The sequence below is a fragment of the Salmo salar genome, chromosome 12, assembly GCF_965601325.2.
Source record: "Salmo salar chromosome 12, fSalSal1, whole genome shotgun sequence".
NCBI classification, from domain to species: domain Eukaryota; kingdom Metazoa; phylum Chordata; class Actinopteri; order Salmoniformes; family Salmonidae; genus Salmo; species Salmo salar.
In genome coordinates this window covers 18,862,585-18,890,000 of record NC_138302.1, presented here as the reverse complement: position 1 = coordinate 18,890,000, position 27,416 = coordinate 18,862,585, and the positions used below count along the sequence as shown (strand labels likewise).

Here is a 27,416-nt window from a genome sequence, read left to right as displayed (position 1 = left end):
AATCGGAGCATTCTGTTGAAAGTTGTCATAGGATAGCAACCTGTTCTGGGGGCAGTTCCTCCACATACAACACTATAATTAACCTCTGTAAGGATCTGTATCAGAAAAACTAAATGTTTCTATTCAGTGATGTTGAATGTATGGAAACCTCTGTACCACTGCATGTTACAGTACATTAATGGAAATAGATGTGTTAGTATGTGAGGTAGAGTATTACATTAATAACCCAGGCTAACCTGCTGTATCCCCTGTTTCTCTCTTTACTCTCAATACAAGTTCAACAGACATGGACCTCTCTAGTGACACGCTCTCTCCCTCCCTCCCTTCCTCTCTCTCCTCCATCAATCCTTCACTCCGACCCTTTTAGCTTGTCTCAGACAGGTCACGCTTCATCCAACACACCACTGAAGAGACACACACACTCCCTCAGTCATGCGTGTCTTTATTGCCAATCCAATACCATGCCCTCTGACTGGGAAAGCACTTGACTCTGACACAGATAGGAGATGGAGAGGGTGTAGGCGGTCACTGCTAAGCGTGCTGAGTGGGATAATGCGTGCACACACACACAGGACAAATACACACAGGAAACACACACACACTCACAGGTGAGACAGGGAGACCACATCACTAAAGATCCCCTCCAGTAGTCCAGAGATGTCGTTACCATGAAGAGATCTGGGACAGAGAAAGACAAAACATGTTATTATTAAGGCTGTGTGTGTGTGTGTGTGTGTGTGTGTGTGTGTGTGTGTGTGTGTGTGTGTGTGTGTGTGTGTGTGTGTGTGTGTGTGTGTGTGTACATATATGTGTGTGTATATATATATATATATATATACACACACATATATATATATATACACACACATATATATATATATACACACACATATATATATATATATATACTGCTCAAAAAAATAAAGGGAACACTTAAACAACACAATGTAACTCCAAGTCAATCACACTTTTGTGAAACCAAACTGTCCACTTAGGAAGCAACACTGATTGACAATACATTTCACATGCTGTTTTGCAAATGGAATAGACAACAGGTGGAAATTATAGGCAATTAGCAAGACACCCCCAATAAAGGAGTGGTTCTGCAGGTGGGGACCTCAGACCACTTCTCAGTTCCTATGCTTCCTGGCTGATGTTTTGGTCACTTTTGAATGTTGGCGGTGCTTTCACTCTAGTGGTAGCATGAGACGGAGTCTACAACCCACACAAGTGGCTCAGGTAGTGCAGCTCATCCAGGATGGCACATCAATGAGAGCTGTGGCAAGAAGGTTTGCTGTGTCTGTCAGCGTAGTGTCCAGAGCATGGAGGCACTACCAGGAGACAGGCCAGTACATCAGGAGACGTGGAGGAGGCCGTAGGAGGGCAACAACCCAGCAGCAGGACCGCTACCTCCGCATTTGTGCAAGGAGGAGCAGGAGGAGCACTGCCAGAGCCCTGCAAAATGACCTCCAGCAGGCCACAAATGTGCATGTGTCTGCTCAAACGGTCAGAAACAGACTCCTTGAGGTACAGGCACGTGGAGGCCACACACACTACTGAGCCTCATTTTGACTTGTTTTAAGGACATTACATCAAAGTTGGATCAGCCTGTAGTGTCCAGACCTCCATGGGTTGATAATTTGGATTTCCATTGATTATTTTTGTGTGATTCTGTTGTCAGCACATTCAACTATGTAAAGAAAAAAGTATTTAATAAGATTATTTCATTCATTCAGATCTAGGATGTGTTATTTTAGTGTTCCCTTTATTTTTTTGAGCATATATATATATAGGTAGTTCGGCCCTTACAGTAGTCTGAGAGAACGTAGTCCAGCCAGGGCCAGAGGAGGGATGCAGCGTAGAGAGTTGTAACTCAGGATGCTGGAACACAGTCAGGAGAAGAACACACAGAGACACGTATTACATGATGAACATTCTACACTTCTAATAGGACATTCTATGACAGTACACTAGTCTAGATACAGTGTGAGGATGATGGACATTCTACACTTCTAATAGGACATTCTATGACAGTACACTAGTCTAGATAGTGTGAGGATGAAGAACATTCTACAGTTCTAATAGGACATTCTATGACAGTACACTAGTCTAGATAGTGTGAGGATGATGGACATTCTACACTTCTAATAGGACATTCTATGACAGTACACTAGTCTAGATAGTGTGAGGATGATGAACATTCTACAGTTCTAATAGGACATTCTATGACAGTACACTAGTCTAGATAGTGTGAGGATGATGGACATGAGAAGTATTTTCATAAGAATACATTCATTGTTGTTTTTCTTTTCTTTTTCTTCAGATAATTGTCTTTTGAATAATTCTCGTGTGGGTTTGTTTATCCGTGTGTGTGTGTGTGTGTGTGTGTGTGTGTGTGTGTGTGTGTGTGTGTGTGTGTGTGTGTGTGTGTGTGTGTGTGTGTGTGTGTGTGTGTGTGTGTGTGTGTGTGTGTGTGTGTGTGTGTGTGTGTGTGACTCACAGGGTGGTGAGCTGGCTCATATTGGAGAAGGAGGAGTCAGACAGGGAGCTGATTCTGTTGTTACTCAGATCTCTGGAACAACAAGGGTTCAAAACAATCACTACTTAAACACAATGACTTTATGTTCAAAACAATCACTACTTTAGATATCTACAGTTATCCAGTTAGATCCACATAGTGCCATTCGGAAAGTATTCAGACCCTTTTACTTTTTCCACATTTTGTTACATTAAAGACGTATTCTAAAATGGATTAAATATATATTTTTCCTCAGCAATCTACACACAATACCCTATGATGACAAAATGAAAATAGTTTTTAGATTTATTTTCTTATGAATATATTTGATTTATTTTTAAATGTATTTACATAAGTATTCCGACCCTTTGCTAAGAGATTCCAAATTGAGCTCAGGTGCATCCTGTTTCCATTGATCATCCTTGAGATGTTTCTACAACTTGATTGGAGTCCACCTGTGGTAAATTCAATTGATTGGACATGATTTGGAAAGGCACACACCTGTCTATATAAGGTCCCACAGTTGACAGTGCATGTCAGAGCAAAAACCAAGCCATGAGGTTGAAAGAATTGTCCGTAGAGCTCCGAGACAGGATTGTGTCGAGGCACAGATCTAGGGAAGGGTACCAAAACATTTCTGCAGCATTGAAGGTCCCCAAGAACACAGTGGCCTCTATCATTCTTAAATAGAAGAAGTTTGGAACAACCAAGACTCTTCCTAGAGCTGGCCACCCGGCCAAACTGAGCAATCGGGGGAGAAGGGCCTTGGTCAGGGAGGTGACCAAGAACCCAATGGTCACTCTGACAGAGGACAACCATCTCTGCAGCACTCCACCAATCAGGCCTTTATGGTTCAGTGGCCAGACAGAAGCCACTCCTCAGTAAAAGGCACATGACAGCCCGCTTGCAGTTTTCCAAAAGGCACCTAAAGACACTCAGACCATGAGAAACAAGATTCTCTGGTCTGATGAAACCAAGATTGAACTCTTTGGCCTGAATGCCAAGTGCCATGTCTGGAGGAAACCTGGCAACATCCCTACGGTGAAGCATGGTGGTGGCAGCATCACACTGTCGGGATGTTTTTCAGCGGCAGGGACTGGGAGACTAGTCAGGATCGAGTACGGAGCTAAGAACAGAGAGATCCTTGATGAAAACCTGCTCCAGAGCGCTCAGGACCTCAGACTGGGGCGATAGTTCACCTTCCAACAGGACAATGACCCTAAGCACACAACCAAGACAATGCAGGACTGGCTTCGGGAAAAGTCCTTGAGTGGCCCAGCCAGAGCCCAGACTTGAACCCGATCGAACATCTCTGGAGAGAACTGAAAATAGCTGTGCAGCAACGCTCCCCATCTAACCTAACAGCGCTTGAGAGGATCTGCAGAGAGGAATGGGAGAAACTCCCCAAATACAGGTGTGCCAAGCTTGTAGCATCATACCCAAAAAGACTGGAGGCTGTAATTGCTGCCAAAGATGTTTCAACAAAGTACTGAGTAAAGGGTCTGAATACTTATGTCAATTTGATATTTCTGTTTTTTGCTTTGTCATTTTGGGGTATTGTGTCTAGATTGATGAGGGAAAAAAACGATTTAATCCATTTTAAAATAAGGCTGTAACGTAACAAAATGTGGAAAAAGTCAAGGGGTCTGAATACTTTCCGAATGCACTGTAGGTTGTGTCCCAATTAAATTGCACCCTATTCCCTTTTATAGGGCACTACTTTTGACCAGAGCCTGGGCCATTGTCAAAAGTAGTGCACTACATAGGGAATGGGGAGCCATCTGAGACGTAACCATCCTGTTAATGCAGTTTAATACCTATCATCAGACACACAGCAACAACCCCTCCTCCTATACACTTCATATCCCATCTCAACAGAACAAAGGCTTTTTGTGTCAAATGGAGGTGTTAAGTGAATAACCATTAACCCACACTAGTCTATCAGAGGTAGCTATGAGCTGGTGTTTTGTGGATTGGATAATGCTGTTGTTGACTGGAGTGGAGTCAAGTGCAGAGCAGGCTCCGTATCGCCCCCCCGTATCGCCCCCTGGTGGTCATGGTTACACATTGGACTGTAGAGAAACCACTAGAACAGTACTGGTCCTAGACAGCTACATTGTGTACATGTTTTTGTTCCAGCACAGCTCTAAAACAACCGATTAAGCTAATGAAGGTTTGTTGTGATGGGGTGTAACAGAAACCTGTAAACCTGGACAACTACAAATACCTAGGTGTCTGGTTAGACTGTAAACTCTCCTTCCAGACTCACATTAAGCATCTCCAATCCAAAGTTAAATCTAGAATCGGCTTCCTATTTCGCAAAAAAGCATCCTTCACTCATGCTGCCAAACATACCCTCGTAAAACTGCCCATCCTACCGATTTTCGACTTTGACGATGTCATTTACAAAATAGCCTCCAACACTCTACTCAACAAATTGGATGCAGTCTATCACAGTGCCATCCATTTTGTCACCAAAGCCCCATATACTACCCACCACTGCGACCTGTACGCTCTCGTTGGCTGGCCCTCGCTTCATACTCGTCGCCAAACCCACTGGCTCAAGGTCATTTACAAGTCTCTGCTAGGTAAAACTCCGCCTTATCTCAGCTCACTGGTCACCATAGCAGCACCCACCCGTAGCACGCGCTCCAGCAGGTATATCTCACTGGTCACCCCCAAAGCCAACACCTCTTTGGCCACCTTTCCTTCCAGTTCTCTCCTGCCAATGTCTGGAATGAACTGCAAAAAAATCACTGAAGCTGGAAACTCATATCTCCTTCACTAGCTTTAAACACCAGCTGTCAGAGCAGCTCACAGATCACTGCACCTGTACATAGCCCATCTGTAAATAGCCCATCCAACTACCTCATCCCCATATTGTATTTATTGTAATTACATCGCCACCATGGCCTATTTATTGCCTTACCTCCGTTATCCTACCTCATTTGCACATACTATATATAGACTTTTCTACTGTATTATTGACTGTATGTTTGTTTATTCCATGTGTAACTCTTTGTTTCTGTATGTGTCGAACTGCTTTGCTTTATCTTGGCCAGGTCGCAGTTGCAAATGAGAACTTGTTCTCAACTAGCTTACCTGGTTAAATAAAGGTGAAATGAAATAAATAAAACACTCTGTAGGGACCAGGACCATGGTTGGTGACCTCTAGGGCCCAGTACACTGTTGTACAGTACGGTATCAGTAACACAGTAATGGGGAACTAAGCCCAAGAACACCACTGAGCATGCAGTAACAGACACACTAACAGACAGTAATGGTAAACTCACACCAGAAACCCTAACATACACCCTAACAGACAGTAATGGTTAACTCACAACAGACACACTAACAGACAGTAATGGTTAACTCACAACAGACACACTAACAGAGAGTAATGGTTAACTCACAACAGACACACTAACAGACAGTAATGGTTAACTCACAACAGACACACTAACAGACAGTAATGGTTAACTCCCAACAGACACCCTACCAGACACACTAACAGACAGTAATGGTTAACTCACAACAGACACCCTACCAGACACACTAACAGACAGTAATGGTTAACTCACAACAGACACACTAAAAGACACACTAACAGACAGTAATGGTTAACTCACAACAGACACACTAACAGACACACTAACATACAGTAATGGTTAACTCACAACAGACACCCTACCAGACACACTAACAGACAGTAATGGTTAACTCACAACAGACACACTAACAGACACACTAACAGACACACTAACAGACAGTAATGGTTAACTCACAACAGACAATCTACCAGACACACTAACAGACAGTAATGGTTAACTCACAACAGACACACTAACAGACACACTAACAGACACACTAACAGACAGTAATGGTTAACTCACAACAGACACACTAACAGACAGTAATGGTTAACTCACAACAGACACCCTACCAGACACACTAACAGACAGTAATGGTTAACTCACAACAGACACACTAACAGACACACTAACAGAGAGTAATGGTTAACTCACAACAGACACACTAACAGACAGTAATGGTTAACTCACAACTGACACCCTAACAGACACACTAACAGACAGTAATGGTTAACTCACAACAGACACACTAACAGACAGTAATGGTTAACTCACAACAGACACACTAACAGACAGTAATGGTTAACTCACAACTGACACACTAACAGACAGTAATGGTTAACTCACAACAGACACACTAACAGACACACTAACAGACAGTAATAGTTAACTTCACAACAGACACACTAACAGACAGTAATGGTTAACTCACACCAGACACCCTAACAGACACACTAACAGACAGTAATGGTTAACTCACAACAGACACACTAACAGACACACTAACAGACAGTAATGGTTAACTCACAACAGACACACTAACAGACACACTAACAGACAGTAATGGTTAACTCACACCAGACACACTAACAGAGAGTAATGGTTAACTCACAACAGACACACTAACAGACAGTAATGGTTAACTCACACCAGCTGCAGGTGTTTGAAGGTGGACAGTTCTCTGGGCACCATGCTGAACTGGTTCCCATCCAGATACCTGAGAGGAAGAGGAGGAGGACACTGTGGTTAAACAAAGAAACTAAGTTAAACCAGCTATTAGTCAGTAACCCTTGTCCAAGCCAGAACAGCCTATAGGGTTATATCTACCTATTAGTCAGTAAGCCTTGTCCTAGCCAGAACAGTATATAGGGTTATACCTACCTATTAGTCAGTAAGCCTTGTCCTAGCCAGAACAGCCTATAGGGTTATACCTACCTATTAGTCAGTAAGCCTTGTCCTAGCCAGAACAGCCTATAGGGTTATACCTACCTATTAGTCAGTAAGCCTTGTCCTAGCCAGAACAGCCTGTAGGGTTATACCTACCTATTAGTCAGTAAGCCTTGTCCTAACCAGAACAGTATATAGGGTTATACCTACCTATTAGTCAGTAAGCCTTGTCCTAGCCAGAACAGTATATAGGGTTATACCTACCTATTACACAGGTAATACATTATATAACTAAGTGCTAACTGGTGAACTGAGAATGTAAGAAAAGTGTATTTCAGATCTCAAAGCCCTAACCCCTAGCACCCTTCCCTTTGTCTGCTGCCCCCTTGCCCTGACCCCTGACCTCTAACCCCAGTTTGTGACTTACAGTTCAGTGACGTTGCGGGGCAACCCCTTGGGCATGGCCTGGAGGTGTTTGTTACTACAGCGGACCACCGTCTCTGTACAGGTACACTCACTGGGACACTGAGGACGAGCTACACAGCTACTCTCCTCCAATACTGCACCTGGGAGAGAAGGGAGACTAGTTTAAATATTTTGAAATTGAACATACTTATATCACTTTCGATCAATGAAATTATAAAATCTCTATGTGTCCTTGTGTGTGATGTGTGTTTCTGCGTGTGTGTGTGTGTGTGTGTGTGTGTGTGTGTGTGTGTGTGTGTGTGTCGTACCGTCGTCACAGCGGAAGTCTGGTGCTGCTACGTCCTGTAGTGGGATCTCTCTGAGGAAGGAGGGGCTCTGGCAGCGAGGGTTCCCTGTTACGATTCGTCTAGAACGAAGCCATGCCCCCAACCACGCCAGATGACAGTCACAGTTAAACGGGTTGGCCAGCAGGTTCCTGAGGGAGGGAGAGGTGGGGGGGAGAGAGGAAGACAGAGGGAGAGAGGTGGGGGGGAGAGGAAGACAGAGGGGGAGAGAGAGGTGGGGGGGAAGAGAGAGGTGGGGGGAGAGGGAGGGAGAGGTGGGGGGAAAGAGAGAGGTGGGGGGAAGAGAGAGAGGTGGGGGGAAGAGAGAGAGGTGGGGGGGAAGAGAGAGAGGTGGGGGGAAGAGAGAGAGGTGGGGGGAAGAGAGAGAGGTGGGGGGAAGAGAGAGAGGTGGGGGGAAGAGAGAGAGGTGGGGGGAAGAGAGAGAGGTGGGGGGAAGAGAGATAGAGGTGGGGGGGAAGAGAGAGGTGGGGGGGAAGAGAGAGAGGTGGGGGAAAAGAGAGGTGGGGGGAGAGAGAGAGGTGGGGGGAGAGAGAGAGGTGGGGGGAAGAGAGAGAGGTGGGGGGGAAGAGAGAGAGGTGGGGGGAAGAGAGAGAGGTGGGGGGAAGAGAGAGAGGTGGGGGGAAGAGAGAGAGGTGGGGGGAAGAGAGATAGAGGTGGGGGGGAAAAGAGAGGTGGGGGGAAGAGAGAGAGGTGGGGGGGAAGAGAGAGGTGGGGGGGAAGAGAGAGAGGTGGGGGAAAAGAGAGGTGGGGGGAGAGAGAGAGGTGGGGGGAGAGAGAGAGGTGGGGGGAAGAGAGAGAGGTGGGGGGGAAGAGAGAGAGGTGGGGGGAAGAGAGAGAGGTGGGGGGAAGAGAGAGAGGTGGGGGGAAGAGAGAGAGGTGGGGGGAAGAGAGATAGAGGTGGGGGGGAAAAGAGAGGTGGGGGGAAGAGAGAGAGGTGGGGGAAAAGAGAGGTGGGGGGAGAGAGAGAGGTGGGGGGAGAGAGAGAGGTGGGGGAGAGAGGAAGACAGAGGGAGAGAGGTAGGGGGGAGAGAGAGAGGTGGGGGGAAGAGAGAGAGGTGGGGGGGAAGAGAGAGAGGTGGGGGGGAAGAGAGATAGAGGTGGGGGGGAAGAGAGATAGAGGTGGGGGGTAAGAGAGATAGAGGTGGGGGGGAAGATAGAGGTGGGGGGGAAGAGAGAGGTGGGGGGAAGAGAGAGAGGTGGGGGGAAGAGAGAGAGGTGGGGGAAGAGAGAGGTGGGGGAAGAGAGAGAGGTGGGGGGAGAAATGGGGGAGAGAAAGAGAGCGAGAGTGTGAGAGAGAGAAAGAGAGAGGCAGTCAGTCTATAACAGAGTTCTAAAACTCTTCAAGGATGATTTGTGAATGTGTGTCTTACAGTGTAGAGAGGTTGGGCAGTGTGTCGAAGGCCCCAGGCATTATGGTGTGGAGCTGGTTGTCATAGAGAGACAACAGACGGACGCTGGTCAGACCAGTGAAGCTGCCGTTATGGATACAGCTGATACGGTTGTTCCTCAACATCCTACAACACACAGAGAGACACAGAGACACTGTTGTCATTGGTGAAGACAGCATTTTATATTGATGACGACAATTATCCTTCAAGACTTTTGGGTTGACCATTATCATTATTGCAATAATTAAATCGATATTAAATAAAGATGATCGTTTGAAGAAATGACAAAATCTCCTTCAGTGTGAATTTCCACGACAAATAGCAATAAGGCACATCGGGGGTGGCCAGAAGAAGACTGGCCATCCCTCAGAGCCTGGTTCCTCTCTAGGTTTCTTCCTAGGTTCCTGCCTTTCTAGGGAGTTTTTCCTAGCCACCGTGCTTCTACATCTGCATTGCTTGCTGTTTGGGGTTTGAGGCTGGGTTTCTGTACAGCACTTTGTGACATCGGATGATGTAAAAAGGGCTTCATAAATACATTTGATTGATTGATGATAATAATGATGATGATGATAATAATGATGAAGGTGCTAACTCACAGCATGCGGAGGCCGCCCATGCCCCTGAACATGGTCCCTCTGACAGAGTCCAGGTGATTGGCTGTCAGGTGGAGCTCCACGACAGACCCCGCCCCCTCAAACACTCCGTCCTCGATCTCTGAGATCTTGTTGTTGCTAAGGTTACTGAAAAACACAGATTATGCTTGTTACAAACAAACAAACCAATAGTCAACTGAATTATCCAATAACATACAAGACAAGTGGCCTTTTATGGTTACTAATGAATAGATATGAATTCCTTTTAGATATTGGTTTGAAATATTATGCCTTGTTACACCTCATTAGCAGTTACAGTATGTTTATTAATTATATTATTATTATTATTAAAATGTTTCTGAATAAATGTGATGAATTAATACCAAAAAAAAACAACAATGGTGGTTAACTTAACACGTCAAGTAAATTGAGAGAGCGTACATTTTCTTGAGCTGAGAGAGGGTCTTGAAGACCCCGGTGGCTTCCAGCACTGAGATGTCATTGTTGTTGAGACGCCTGAGACAGGAGGAGAAAACTGTCAGAGAACAGACAGAAAGCAGCAATAGATAACATTATACTGTGTGTATGTCCTTACAGCTCGGTGGTAGAGGCAGGTAGGTGTTGGGGGAACTTGGTGAGACGGAGGTTAGAGCAGTCCACGACGTTAGCTTCACAGCGACACTTAGCGGGACACACTGGCTTACTGTTACACTCATTATTCAGACGGGTGTCTTCTGTACCTGAACACATTCAACACACATAGAACACACCGTATTATCACATAGAACACACCGTATTATCACATAGAACACACCGTATTATCACATAGAACACACCGTATTATCACATAGAACACACCGTATTATAACATAGAACACACCGTTTTATCACATAGAACACCGTATTATCACATAGAACACACCGTTTTATCACATAGAGCACACCGTTTTATCACATAGAACACACCGTTTTATCACATAGAACACCGTATTATCACATAGAACACACCGTTTTATCACATAGAACACACCGTTTTATCACATAGAACACACCGTATTATCACATAGAACACACCGTATTATCACATAGAACACACCGTTTATCACATAGAGCACACCGTATTATCACATAGAACACACCGTATTATCACATAGAACACACCGTATTATCACATAGAACACACCGTATTATCACATAGAACACACCGTATTATCACATAGAACACACCGTATTATCACATAGAGCACACCGTTTTATCACATAGAACTCATCGTATTATCACATAGAACACACCGTATTATCACAGAGCACACCGTTTTATCACATAGAACTCACCGTATTATCACATAGAACACACCGTATTATCACATAGAGCACACCGTATTATCACATAGAACACACCGTTTTATCACATAGAACACACCGTATTATCACATAGAACACACCGTATTATCACATAGAACACACCGTATTAACACATGGAACACCGTATTATTACATAGAACACACCGTATTATCACATAGAACACACTGTTTACATACCACCACAGTCAGAGGCTGGCACTGAGACAGCATTGAATGAGCTGTATTCAGCCATAAGCAAACAAGAAAACGCTCACCCAGAGGCGGCGCTCCTAGTAGCCGGGGACTTTAATGCAGGGAAACTTAAATCTGTTTTACCTCATTTCTATCAGCACGTGCAACCAGAGGGAAAAAAACTCTGGACCACCTATACTCCACACATAGAGACGCATACAAAGTTCTCCCTCGACATCCATTTGGCAAATCTGACCATAATTCTATCCTCCTGATTCCTGCTTACAAGCAAAAATTAAAGCAGGAAGCACCAGTGAGCACAAGTGGTAAGATGAAGCAGATGCTAAGCTACAGGACTGTTTTGCTAGCACAGACTGGAATATGTTCCGGGATTCCTCAGATGGCATTGAGGAGTACACCACATCAGTCATTGGCTTCATCAATAAGTGCATCGATGATGTCGTCCCCACAGTGACCGTACGTACATACCCCAACCAGAAGCCATGGATTACAGGCAACATCTGCACTGAGCTAAAGGCTAGAGCTGCCGCTTTCAAGGAGCGGGACTCTAACCCGGAAGCTTATAAAAAATCCTGCTATGCCCTCCGTCAAACCATCAAACAGGCAAAGCATCAATACAGGACTAAGATCAAATCGTACTACACCGGCTCTGAAGCTCGTCGGATGTGGCAGGGCTTGCAAAACATTACAGACTGCAAAGGGAAGCACAGCCGAGAGCTGCCCAGTCACACAAGCCTACCAGATGAGCAAAACTACTTCTATACTTGCTTCAAGGCAAATAACACAGAAAAATGCATGACAGCACCAGCTGTTCCAGAAGACTGTGTGATCACTCTCTCCGCAGCCGATGTGAGTAAGACCTTTAAACAGGTCAACATTCACAAGACTGCAGGGCCAGACGGATTACCAGGACGTGTACTGCGAGCATGCGCTGACCAACTGGCAAGTGTCTTCACTGACATTTTCAACCTCTCCCTGTCCGAGTCTGTAATACCAACATATTTTAAGCAGACCACCATAGTGTCTGTGCCCAAGAACACTAAGGGAACCTGCCTAAATGACTACCGACCTGTAGCACTCACATCTGTAGCCATGAAGTGCTTTGAAAGGCTGGTCATGGCTCACATCAACACCATTTTCCCAGAAACCCTAGACCCACTCTAATTTGCATACCGCACCAACAGATCCACAGATTATGCCATTTCTATTGCACTCCACACTGCCCTTTCCCACCTGGACAAAAGGAACACCATTTTGAGAATGCTATTCATTGACTACAGCTCAGCGTTCAACACCATAGGGCCCTGAAAGCTCATCAATAAGCTAAGGACCCTGGGACTAAACACCTCCCTCTGCAACTGGATCCTGGACTTCCTGAAAGGCTACCCCAAGGTGGTAAGGGTGGGTAACAACACATCCGCCAAGCTGATCCTCAACACAGGGGCCCCTCAGGAGTGCGTGCTCAGTCCCCTCCTGTACTCCCTGTTCACTCATGACTGCACGGCCAGGCACAACTCCAACACCATCATTAAGTTTGCCGATGACACAACAGTGGTAGGACTGATCACCGACAACGACGAGACCGCCTATAGGGAGGAGGTCAGAGACCTGACTGGGTGGTGCCAGGACATCAACCTCTCCCGCAACGTGATCAAGACAAAGGAGATGATTGTGGACTACAGGAAAAAGAGTTCCGAGACGCCCCCATTCTCATCGACGGGGCTGCAGTGGAGCAGGTTGATGGCTTCAAGTTCCTTGGTGTCCACATCACCAACAAACTAGAATGGTCCAAACACACCAAGACAGTCGTGAAGAGGGCACAACAAAGCCTATTCCCCCTCAGGAGACTGAAAAGATTTGTCATGGGTCCTCAGATCCTCAAAAGGTTCTACAGCTGCACCATCGAAAGCATCCTGACTGGTTGCATCACTGCCTGGTATGGCAACTGCTCAGCCTCCGACTGCATGGCACTACAGAGGGTAGTGCAAACGGCCCAGTACATCACTGGAGCCAAGCTTCCTGCCATCCAGGACCTCTATACCAGGCGGTGTCAGAGGAAGGCCCTAAAAATTGTCAAAGACACCAGCCACCCTAGTCATAAGACTGTTCTCTTTGCTACCGCACAGCAAGCGGTACCAGAGCACCAAATCTAGGTCCAAGAGGCTTCTAAACAGCTTCTACCCCCAAGCCATAAGACACCTGAACATCTAATCAAATGGCTACCCAGACTACTTGCATTGCCCCCCCCCCCCCCCCCCCCCCTTTTACACCGCTACTTGTCTCTGTTGTTATCATCTATGCATAGACACTATAATATCTCTACCTACATGTACATACTACCTCAACTAACCGGTGCTCCCACACATTGACTCTGTACCCGTACCCCCCTGTATATAGTCTCGCTATTGTTATTTTACTGCTGCTCTTTAATTACTTGTTACTTTTATTTCTTATCTGTATTTTTTTCAACTGCATTGTTGGTTAGGGGCTCGTAAGTAAGCATTTCACTGTAAGGTCTACACCTGTTGTATTCGGCGCATGTGACTACTAAAATGTGTTTTGATCACATAGAACACACTGTCTTATCAAATATAACATACTGTATTTACATATACTGTACAACACACATAGAATTAGGGTTGCAAATGTCCGGTAACTTCCACAAATGTCCCAAGTTTTCCAGAAACCCAAGTGAAATGTTCCTGGAATCAGGAGGGAATAAGCAGGAAACCTGAGAATTTTGGGAATGTTTCCGGAACTTTGCAACCCTACATAGAACACAGTGTAGTATTTTCATACCCAGTTACTGTTTAGCGTCCAACATGCCTGGACACAACACAGAAGTCACAGTTCATTCGACATGTTCTATACGTCACACATGAGCAGGTCCAATGTGCAGGACAGATACAGATATACAGTATAATATACTACAGTATGTACATACAGAAGTACACATACGGATATGTAGAACTAACACACACGTACCTGGGATGTGGTACTGCTCCTTAGCTACCATGGAAACAGAAAAACAAGTAAAGTTTACTGACAGTTTAAGGAGGATGGCATCAGCATATAGAATATTCATATATACTGTAGAATGCAGTAGCTTTGTGACTTTTCAAATGTTTGTTTTCCTACTCTAAGACAGATATATCTATATCTCTGATGAATAAGAAAGCAGCAGCTCCTGGCCCTGTAATGTAGTTATATATGAAACAGAAAACAACACGTCATCTCCATGGTATCATGGTTTAACATATCTATGTAATGCCTTATAACCTGTCATAACCTGTACCAGCTCTAAAGCTGGTACAGATCAAGGAGCCGTTACTGGTTTGACTGGAGCTGGGTTGGCAGATAACGCTGGCAGATGAAGGGAAAGAGTGACGTGTGTGTGCTGGGACGGAGCCTGGCATAAGTTGGAACAAGGTGATGTAGCTAGACACACACACACTGCAGGCACACACACACACACACACACACACACACACACACACACACACACACACACACACACACACACACACACACACACACACACACACACACACACACACACACACACACACACACACACACACACACACACACACACACACACACACACACACACACACACACACACACACACACACAGTCAGATGACCACAGACAGACAGACACACACACACACACCAGAGCAACGGAACTTCTTGCTCTTGATCTGCCCGATGCGTTTGTTGGCCAGTCTGCGTGGGCTGGCACAGCGGGCACCGCTGGTCTCTATGGGGTTGGACCTCAGGTAGTCTGCCAGCCATTTCAGGTTACAGTCACACACAAACGGGTTCTGGGCCAGGTGACTAGGGGGAGAGAGGGGTCAGAGGTCAGGTTATAAAAGAATATGGAGGGCCCAACCACTTCTGGTTTTGTTTATACCTGGTAGTTAATTGATTCCAGGTCCTGGACTCCCAAAACACTTCTGGTTTTGTTTATACCTGGTAGTTAATTGATTCCAGGTCCTGGACTCCCAAAACACTTCTGGTTTTGTTTCTACCTGGCCGTTAATTGATTCCTGGTCCCGGACGGTCTAAACACTTCCGGTTTTGTTTCTACCTAGTAGTTAATTGATTCCAGGTCCTGGACTCCCAAAACACTTCTGGTTTTGTTTCTACCTAGTAGTTAATTGATTCCTGGTCCCGGACGGTCTAAACACTTCCGGTTTTGTTTCTACCTAGTAGTTAATTGATTCCTGGTCCCGGACGGTCTAAACACTTCCGGTTTTGTTTCTACCTAGTAGTTAATTGATTCCTGGTCCCGGACGGTCTAAACACTTCCGGTTTTGTTTCTACCTAGTAGTTAATTGATTCCTGGTCCCGGACGGTCTAAACACTTCCGGTTTTGTTTCTACCTAGTAGTTAATTGATTCCTGGTCCCGGACGGTCTAAACACTTCCGGTTTTGTTTCTACCTAGTAGTTAATTGATTCCTGGTCCCGGACGGTCTAAACACTTCCGGTTTTGTTTCTACCTAGTAGTTAATTGCACTCACCCGGTGTCCCAGGTCTGAATTAGTCCCTTATTACAAGGAGAGGATGAAAAGCAGAAGTGTTTGGGCCCTCCAGGACCATCATTGAACAGACCTGCTTTAATATTATATGGATGTGAAGACTTCATCTGTATGCATCAGTATGTAGGATTGAAAATGTATGTATGCCTGTTTGGGTAGTGTATTTGACAGTACACCTATGCATACCACAGTGTCTGTATACTGTGTGAAGGTGTGTGTGCATCCGTGCGTGTGTGTGTGTGTGTGTGTGTGTGTGTGTGTGTGTGTGTGTGTGTGTGTGTGTGTGTGTGTGTGTGTGTGTGTGTGTGTGTGTGTGTGTGTGTGTGTGTGTGTGTGAGACTCACAGTGTCTGTATACTGTGTAGGGGTGAGAAGGTTCCTTTAGCCAGGGTCTGGATCTTGTTGTCGTAGAGAGACAGCAGAGCTAGATTCTCTAGGTCCTGGAAGGCTGTGGCTCGAATACAGTGAATCTTATTGGCATTCAGGAGACTGGGAGAGGGAGAGAGAGAGACAGAGACAGAGGGGAGAGAGAGTGAGCATGGAGAAAGAGAGAGAGATGGGGGAGAAAGAGAGAGAGAGAGAGGGAGAGCGATAGAGAAGGAGATAGAGAGAGAGAGGGGGATAGAGGGAGAGAGAGGGCGGGAAGGAGAGACAGAGAGAGAGAAGGAGAGAGGGAGGGAAGAGAAGTTCAGTTCCTAAACTAAAAGCACATACTGTATATCTGGCTCTGGTCAAAATTAGTGCACTACATGGGGAATGATTTGGGAAGTAGACTGTATAGTGCACTACATAGGAAATAGGGTAAGATCTAGGAAGTAGACAGTATAGTGCACCTCATAGGGAATAGGGTATGATCTAGGAAGTAGACAGTATAGTGCACTACATAGGGTATGATTTCGGAAGTAGACTGTATAGTGCACTACATAGGGAATGGGGAATGATTTGGAAGTAGACAGTATAGTGCACTACATAGGGAATAGAGTATGATCTAGGAAGTAGACAATACAGTGCACTACAAAGGGAATAGGGTATGATTTAGGAAGTAGGCAGTATAGTGCACTACATAGGGAATAGGGTATGATCTAGGAAGTAGACAGTATAGTGCACTACATAGGGTATGATTTAGGAAGTAGACAGTACAGTGTACTACATAGGGAATAGGGTATTATTTAGGAAGTAGACAGTATAGTGTACTACATAGGGAATAGGGCATTATTTAGGAAGTAGACAGTATAGTGTACTACATAGGGAATAGGGAATGATTTAGGAAGTAGACAGTACAGTGCACTACATAGGAAATGGGGTATGATTTAATAAGTAGACAGTATAGTGCACTACATAGGGAATGGGGTATGATTTAATAAGTAAACAGTATAGTGCACTACATAGGGAATGGGGTATGATTTAATAAGTAAACAGTATAGTGCACTACATAGGGAATGGGGTATGATTTAATAAGTAGACAGTATAGTGCACTACATAGGGAATGGGGTATGATTTAATAAGTAGACAGTATAGTGCACTACATAGGGAATGGGGTATGATTTAATAAGTAGACAGTATAGTGCACTACATAGGGAATAGGGTATGATTTAATAAGTAGACAGTATAGTGCACTACATAGGGAATAGGGTATGATTTAATAAGTAGACAGTATAGTGCACTACATAGGGAATAGGGTATGATTTAATAAGTAGACAGTATAGTGCACTACATAGGGAATAGGGTATGATCTAGGAAGTAGACAGAATAGTACTTACAGCAGTTCTAGAGAGCTGAGTCCCTCAAACAGTCCTCTGGGGAGATCTGTGATCTTATTACCATACAGGACCCTGTAGAGACCATATAGAATAAGACTCAGTACTATACCAGTAACACCATGATAATATTACCATACAGGACCCTGTAGAGACCATATAGAATAAGACTCAGTACTATACCAGTAACACCATGATAATATTACCATACAGGACCCTGTAGAGACCATATAGAATAAGACTCAGTACTATACCAGTAACACCATGATAATATTACCATACAGGACCCTGTAGAGACCATATAGAATAAGACTCAGTACTATAGCAGTAACACCATGATAATATTACCATACAGGACCCTGTAGAGACCATATAGAATAAGACTCAGTACTATACCAGTAACACCATGATAATATTACCATACAGGACCCTGTAGAGACCATATAGAATAAGACTCAGTACTATACCAGTAACACCATGATAATATTACCATACAGGACCCTGTAGAGACCATATAGAATAAGACTCAGTACTATAGCAGTAACACCATGATAATATTACCATACAGGACCCTGTAGAGACCATATAGAATAAGACTCAGTACTATAGCAGTAACACCATGATAATATTACCATACAGGACCCTGTAGAGACCATATAGAATAAGACTCAGTACTATACCAGTAACACCATGATAATATTACCATACAGGACCCTGTAGAGACCATATAGAATAAGACTCAGTACTATACCAGTAACACCATGATAATATTACCATACAGGACCCTGTAGAGACCATATAGAATAAGACTCAGTACTATAGCAGTAACACCATGATAATATTACCATACAGGACCCTGTAGAGACCATATAGAATAAGACTCAGTACTATACCAGTAACACCATGACAATACAAGACAACATGGAGCTCAGGATTCTGTGGCCCCATCTGGCTCATATCACTCATAAGAGGGAGCTGGAACACACCCACACTAAAAGGCACAGCACAGTCCCATTCATCCCAGACAGGGCTATCCCCTAAGGGGACACTTACCAACTACCAACCCCCCCTCCTCTCCTGGACCCCCACAGAAAACAAACACACACACACACTGTCTCCCAGACCTCCCATTGAGGCTGATTCAGTAGGACATATAAAATAAGGACTGTCTGTTTAATTCTATATAAACACTATACATTATTCACAATGATATGTACACACACACTCCCTCATGATCATGTATATGCTACAGACGTGTATAACACAGACAGAGGCATGTCAACACTACGTTAGTACACACAGACTGACAGACACACAGACTGATGGTGACACACAGACACACACTAATGGCGACACACAGACACACACACACACTGATGGCGACACACAGACACACACTAATGGCGACACACAGACACACACACACACTGATGGCGACACACAGACACACACTGATGGCGACACACAGACACACACACACACACACTGATGGCGACACACAGACACACACTGATGGCGACACACAGACACACACACACACTGATGGCGACACACAGACACACACTGATGGCGACACACAGACACACACTGATGGCGACACACAGACACACACACACACACTGATGGCGACACACAGACACACACTGATGGCGACACACAGACACACACTGATGGCGACACACAGACACACACACACACACTGATGGCGACACACAGACACACACTGATGGCGACACACAGACACACACACACACACACACTGATGGCGACACACAGACACACACTGATGGCGACACACAGACACACACACACACTGATGGCGACACACAGACACACACTGATGGCGACACACAGACACACACTGATGGCGACACACAGACACACACACACACACTGATGGCGACACACAGACACACACTGATGGCGACACACAGACACACACACACACACACTGATGGCGACACACAGACACACACACACACTGATGGCGACACACAGACACACACACACACTGATGGCGACACACAGACACACACTGATGGCGACACACAGACACACACACACACTGATGGCGACACACAGACACACACACACACACTGATGGCGACACACAGACACACACACACACTGATGGCGACACACACACTTATGGCGACACACAGACACTGATGGCGACACACAGACACTGATGGCGACACACACACTTATGGCGACACACAAACACTGATGGCGACACACAGACACTGATGGCGACACACACACTTATGGCGACACACAGACACTGATGGCGACACACAGACACTGATGGCGACACACAGACACTGATGGTGACACACACACTGATGGTGACACACACACTGATGGCGACACACAGACACTGATGGCGACACACACACTTATGGCGACACACACACACTGATGGCAACACACACACACTGATGGTTACACACACTGATGCAAACAGACTCACAGTGAGTTGAGGGCTCTCAGGCCTTGGAAAACATCGGGAGCAATCTCTGATATTTGGTTGTTACTCAGATCTCTGGAAAGAAGGAACAACAACAGTGTTACAGTGAGAACCATGACCTTTGACCTCACACTCTCTCTGACGTCACCACTTAATGACATCTTCTTTAGAGGGCTGCTTCCTAAACTGCACACTATTCAATATATAGTGCACTACTTTGGACCAGGCCACTATTCACTATATAGTGCACTACTTTTGACCAGGCCAAGTAGGAGTCTGGTCAAAGTAGTGCCCTATATAGAGAATATGATGCCATTTCCCATTTGGGATGCAGCAGACAATGGAAATGCATCCTACAACCTTGTTGAGATGATATAAACCATGCAGAGGACCAGGCTAAGGGGAGGTCTCCTGGAATCTAGCCCACAGAAGAGCTCCCGTGTTGGGCCTCAGAGGTCCAAACCCTCTCCTGGATTAGATTCTTTTTAATTTTAATTTTACCTTTATTTATACAGGTTTTTATTTATACAGGTTTTTTTTTATTTTATTTTACCTTTATTTCTACAGGTTTTTCTCATTGAGATAACATCTCTTTTCCAAGAGAGACCTGGTCCAATAGCAGCAGGGGGAACAACGTCTCAGACAAAACAACTTACATACACTAACACATTAAACACAACTATAAACACACAGACAGTGCAACAAAAACATTTTACGTAAAAAACACAAAAGTCTTGACTAAAAACAGCTGTCCTAAAGACAATTACACTCTTCTATGATTTATACATCGATCAAGTGTTTAAACTCCCCCAAGGAAACGGTACTTTAAGAGAATGATGAAATTCAAACGTGTGCGCACACACACACTAACCCTCCACTTACACTTTCTACCCCTCATCCTGCCTTAACCCCCCTCGCCCTAGCTCACTGAGAGTTCAACTAAAGGTCTCCAAAAACCAGTAGCAGATAACAGATAAGACTCTTACTGTAGATAATCACTTTGTAGGGTAGGAGACAGGGAGTTAGGGAGGGTGTGTGAACTGTAGAGGTCAAAGGTGAAAGGTCAGGAGTTTTATTTGATTTTATTAGGATATCTTTTAGTGCTCATTTGGACTTATCTAAGAGTCCTTAAACGTAAAAAAAAGAAAGAAAAAATAATTATAATATGATCACATTTTCACAGACATAATACACTGGCATATTGACCAGATAAATACTCTAACAGTCTGAAAAGATAGATTGGTTCCTTCATCTACCATAGTCCAGCACAACCTTCCAATTTATTATATTTAAATGGTTCTAAAGTATTACTTGATTGTATATATTGAAAGGTTTCTGGTTTGCTCAGATAAATTATTAAATTTCTTTATTGTACTAAATTGAAATGTTATTTTGCCTATTTCTCTTTTCTGTCTGGATAACGCATAGATGGTGGACAATCTTTTCCTAGTATTTACTGAATGTCTGTCTCTTACCAACTGAATACTGTTGTGAATAGAGTTTGGCTGTTTTAAATGGTGTACATTGTGAAATAAACAAGCATGTTTTTTTTTTCTTCAATTATCTTGTTGCTTGATGACCAACCAAGAGCACTGTGCATGACTACAACAGAAGAACCATATCTCCACATTAAAACAATCCTTGCTGCTTTGTTCTGTGCAATCTGCAGCCTCCTATGTTAACTTGCTGATGCATGTCCCCAGACCACAGAACAGTAGTTCACTTGACTCCCAATTAATGCTTAGGCTGTTTTCTTAAGAATCTTTCCTGGTAAATATTTAGCTATCCTTCTGATAATGCATACAGTTTTATTTGACATTTTTACTTAGATTAGTTATTTGAGACGACCATGATAAGCACCCCTCAATTGGTTTCTACCACTTCCTCAATTTGTACTCCCCCGTACTTAATTGCATCCCAGGCTGCGTTGGCCTTTTCCTGGTGGAACAGACCAACATAACCGTAGGTTTCTTGGTGGGCAAAACAAGTTTGTTCTGGCAAACGCAATCCCTGATATTTCCCAGATCTACTTGTAGAGCTTGCTGAATCTTTTGAAACAATTCTCTTGCTGTATAAATTGTAGTATCATCTGCAAACATAGCAGCTTGAGTTTCAGATTAGGCATAAGGAAGGTGGCTGGTGTATATTAAGTAAAGGGGGTTGACTAGTTACATTCTGCGCAGCTTCTTGTAGGAGGTGAAGGCCCCAGGAGGAACTGACTTGATACCATTCTGCTCCAGACGACTAGGAGGGAGAGAAGGAGGGAAGGAAAAGGGAGAGAGTGAGGGGAGGAAAAAAGAGAGAGGGCGGGAGACAGAAGGGAGGAGAAGGGAGGGGGAGAGACCCATCGGCAATGAGATTCATTCAAATTACACCCATGTAAGACATAGGAGAAACTTAGGTTAGTCTCTCTTTCTCTCTGTGTGTGTGTGTAAGTATGTGTGTGTTTTGTGTGTGTGAGAGAGAGGAAATGTTGAGGGTATCAGACACAGTTTGACATATTTGTGTGACTGGAGCCGTTAGCTTACCAGGGGAATGCTCACCTGTTAAACTGCCAAACCACTTAGAGACTGCAGCAGTACACTACTAACCCCTCTGTCTGTCTCTCTCCTGTCTGTCTCTCTCTCCTTCTGTCTCTCTCTCCTTCTGTCTGTCTCTCGTTCCTCTGAGAAAGTCTTAGAAAGTTCCTCTTTCTCTCCCTAACCTCAAACATGTTCTACTATTTCCTCATCCTCCTCTCACCATCTCTCTCTCTCTTTTTCTCTCCCTCCCGTCTGAGTGAGTGAGTGAGTGTGTATGTGTGTGCGCGCATGATCATGCGTGTGTATGTGTGTGCGTCCTTCAGGTTCTAAGAGGTTAAACCAAGGGAGATGTTATGTTGAGAGATGAGCTTGTGTAAAAGTCAAGGAGTTAAGTGTCCATATATGGACATGGTCTGTGTGGGGTGGGGGGTGATAAGCTGCTGTCAGGGAATAGAAATATCCTTTCTAGAGCAGCTCTGATGCATTAATGACACACACACATCCACTCTTATTGGTCAGGTGGCCACATATTCGTCTGACTGGATAAACTGTATCATTTACATATATTAATACAGGATATCCAATGACACACAGACATATCCCTGGTCCACTCTTATTGGCCAGCGGGCCACCGTATCAATATGCAATAACAATCATGATGATTATACTGTATTTATATGGCCCATGAACAGTATGAATGGTCATATGTGGTGTGGTTATTCTACATGGTGTGGTTATTCTACATGGTGCGGTTATTCTACATGGTGTGGTTATTCTACATGATGTGGTTATTCTACATGGTGGATTTATTCTACATGGTGTGGTTATTCTACATGATGTAGTTATTCCACATGATGTAGTTATTCTACATGGTGTGGTTATTCTACGTGGTGGATTTATTCTACATGGTGTGGTTATTCTACATGATGTAGTTATTCCACATGATGTAGTTATTCTACATGGTGTGGTTATTCTACATGGTGTGGTTATTCTACGTGGTGGATTTATTCTACATGGTGTGGTTATTCTACGTGGTGGATTTATTCTACATGGTGTGGTTATTCTGTATGGTGTGGTTATTCTACATGGTGTGGTTATTCTACATGGTGTGGTTTTTCTATATGATGCAGTTATTCTACATGGTGTGGTTATTCTACATGGTGGATTTACTCTACATGGTGTGGTTATTCTATATGATGTAGTTATTCTACATGGTGTGGTTATTCTACATGGTGTGGTTATTCTACATGGTGGATTTATTCTACATGGTGTGGTTATTCTATATGATGTAGTTATTCTACATGGTGTGGTTATTCTATATGATGTAGTTATTCTACATGGTGCGGTTATTCCACATGGTGCGGTTATTCTATATGATGTAGTTATTCTACATGGTGCGGTTATTCTACATGGTGTGGTTATTCTACATGGTGTGGTTATTCTACATGGTGGATTTATTCTACATGGTGTGGTTTTTCTATATGGTGTGGTTATTCTACATGGTGTGGTATTCTATATGGAGTGGTTATTCTACATGGTGCGGTTATTCTGTATGGTGTAGTTATTCTGTATGGTGCGGTAATTCTACATGGTGCGGTAATTCTATATGGTGTGGTAATTCTACATGTGTGGTTATTCTACATGGCGGATTTATTCTGCATGGTGTGGTTATTCTATATGGTGTGTTTATTCTATATGATGTAGTTATTCTACATGGTGTGGTTATTCTACATGGTGTGGTTATTCTATATGATGTAGTTATTCTACATGGTGTGGTTATTCTATATGATGTAGTTATTCTACATGGTGCGGTTATTCTGTATGGTGTAGTTATTCTGTATGGTGCGGTAATTCGACATGGTGCGGTAATTCTACATGGTGTGGTTATTCTACATGGTGGATTTATTCTACATGGTGTGGTTATTCTGTATGGTGTGGTTATTCTATATGATGTAGTTATTCTACATGGTGTGGTTATTCTATATGATGTAGTTATTCTACATGGTGTGATTATTCTACATGGTGTGGTTATTCTACATGGTGGATTTACTCTACATGGTGTGGTTATTCTGTATGGTGTGGTTATTCTACATGCTGTGGTTTTTCTATATGATGCAGTTATTCTACATGGTGTGGTTATTCTATATGATGCAGTTATTCTAAATGGTGTGGTTATTCTACATGGTGGATTTATTCTACATGGTGGAGTTATTCTACATGGTGTGGTTATTCTACATGGTGTGGTTATTCTGTATGGTGTGGTTATTCTACATGGTGGATTTATTCTACATGGTGTGGTTATTCTATATGATGCAGTTATTCTACATGGTGTGGTTATTCTACATGGTGGATTTACTCTACATGGTGTGGTTATTCTACATGGTGGATTTATTCTATATGGTGTGGTTATTCTATATGATGTAGTTATTCTACACGGTGTGGTTATTCCACATGGTGCGGTTATTCTATATGATGTAGTTATTCTACATGGTGCGGTTATTCTACATGGTGTGGTTATTCTACATGGTGTTTTTATTCTACATGGTGTGGTTATTCTACATGGTGTTTTTATTCTACATGGTGTGGTTATTCTACATGGTGGATTTATTCTACATGGTGTGGTTTTTCTATATGGTGTGGTTATTTTACATGGTGGATTTATTCTACATTGTGGATTTATTCTACATGGTGTGGTATTCTATATGGAGTGGTTATTCTACATGGTGCGGTTATTCTGTATGGTGTAGGTATTCTGTATGGTGCGGTAATTCTACATGGTGTGGTAATTCTATATGGTGTGGTAATTCTACATGGTGTGGTTATTCTACATGGCGGATTTATTCTGCATGGTGTGGTTATTCTACATGGCGGATTTATTCTGCATGGTGTGGTTATTCTGTATGGTGTGTTTATTCTATATGGTGTAGTTATTCTGTATTGTGCGGTAATTGTACATGGTGCGGTAATTCTACATGGTGCGGTTATTCTACATGGTGCGGTAATTCTACATGGTGCGGTAATTCAATATGGTGTGGTAATTCTACATGGTGCGGTAATTCAATATGGTGTGGTAATTCTACATGGTGTGGTTATTCTACATGGTGGATTTATTCTACATGGTGTGGTTATTCTACATGGTGGATTTATTCTACATGGTGTGGTTATTCTGTATTGTGCGGTTATTCTACATGGTGCGGTTATTCTACATGGTGGATTTATTCTACATGGTGTGGTTATTCTGTATGGTGCGGTTATTCTACATGGTGCGGTTATTCTACATGGTGTGGTTATTCTACATGGTGTGGTTATTCTGTATGGTGGATTTACTCTACATGGTGTGATTTTTCTATATGGTGTGGTTATTCTACATGGTGTATTTATTCTACATGGTGTGGTTATTCTACATGGTGTGGTTATTCTGTATGGTGTGGTTATTCTACATGGTGTATTTATTCTACAAGGTGTGGTTATTCTACATGGTGTGGTTATTCTGTATGGTGTGGTTATTCTGTATGGTGTGGTTATTCTGTATGGTGCGGTTATTCTGTATGGTGTGGTTATTCTATATGGAGTGGTTATTCTGTATGGTGTGGTTATTCTGTATGGTGTGGTTATTCTGTATGGTGTGGTTATTCTATATGGAGTGGTTATTCTGTATGGTGCGGTTATACTACATGGTGTGGTTATTCTGTATGGTGCGGTTATTCTACATGGTGTGTGATGTCTCAATGACCTTACTGTTTGTCTGTTTTTGTGATGCAGAATAGACATTGGTCTCAATGGGATTTCCTGCTTAAATAAGGTTAAATTAATAAATCAAATAAATCAATACTAACACCTGTAAGTAAATTGACCAGGTGTGGTGATGAGCATGAACTGACCATGTCGACTGTCTCAGATCTCGGTCATGGCTTCAAGGGGGTGAGCAGGTATGGCAGAGAGGCCCTCGTATCTTATAAACCATCGTTATAGCTTTGTGGTCTTGTTGACCGTGTGTGGTCTTGTTGACCGTGTGTGGTCATGCTGACCGCGTGCAGTACTCACATCTCGGTCATGGCTTCAGGCAGGTGAGCAGGTATGGCAGTGAGGCCCTTGCCTCTACAGTCTACGATGTTGTTACTACAGGAACACATGGGAGGACAGGAGCCAGACGCCAGGCTACACGGCTGGACAAACGCACTGTCACTCTGACCTGGAGAGAGAGAGAGAGAGAGAGAGAGAGAGAGAGAGAGAGAGAGAAAGACAAAGAGAGAGAGCGAGAGAGAGCGAGCAAGAAAGACAAAGGGAGAGAGCGAGAGAGAAAGAGAAAAAGAGAGAGTTTAGAATGAGAGAGAGTGATTAGTGTGTATTATTGTATGATTATAAGTTGCTATGTAAATACCAGGTGATTTCTGGACAGTAAATAAAAGTCATACCAAGGGAAGGACATGGCATAGAAAGGCTCCACACAAATTCTAGTGCTGTATCTCAGCTGATGAACTCTAACCTCTGACCCCTGTCTTACCTGAGCAGGTGACCTCTACAGGTAAACTCTACCCTCTAAC

At 43.7% G+C, this 27,416-nt stretch overlaps 1 protein-coding gene across 1 annotated transcript in view; it reads right to left on the bottom strand.

Annotated features, from left to right (window-relative positions):
- Positions 1-27,416, bottom strand: part of LOC106594685 (slit homolog 1 protein) — a 253,524-nt gene that overhangs the window by 13,485 nt on the left and 212,623 nt on the right. Inside the window, exons 9-25 of the mRNA XM_082958681.1 lie at positions 26,917-27,064; positions 22,523-22,594; positions 20,354-20,425; positions 17,887-17,958; positions 16,472-16,615; positions 15,259-15,422; positions 14,569-14,592; positions 10,622-10,766; positions 10,468-10,542; positions 10,030-10,173; positions 9,416-9,559; positions 8,010-8,176; positions 7,703-7,841; positions 7,037-7,105; positions 2,501-2,572; positions 1,810-1,881; positions 607-678 (exon numbers count right to left, since the gene is read on the bottom strand). Of these exons, the coding sequence (XP_082814807.1) occupies positions 607-678; positions 1,810-1,881; positions 2,501-2,572; positions 7,037-7,105; positions 7,703-7,841; positions 8,010-8,176; positions 9,416-9,559; positions 10,030-10,173; positions 10,468-10,542; positions 10,622-10,766; positions 14,569-14,592; positions 15,259-15,422; positions 16,472-16,615; positions 17,887-17,958; positions 20,354-20,425; positions 22,523-22,594; positions 26,917-27,064 (1,795 nt within the window). The remainder of the gene's footprint in view (positions 1-606; positions 679-1,809; positions 1,882-2,500; positions 2,573-7,036; positions 7,106-7,702; positions 7,842-8,009; positions 8,177-9,415; positions 9,560-10,029; positions 10,174-10,467; positions 10,543-10,621; positions 10,767-14,568; positions 14,593-15,258; positions 15,423-16,471; positions 16,616-17,886; positions 17,959-20,353; positions 20,426-22,522; positions 22,595-26,916; positions 27,065-27,416) is intronic.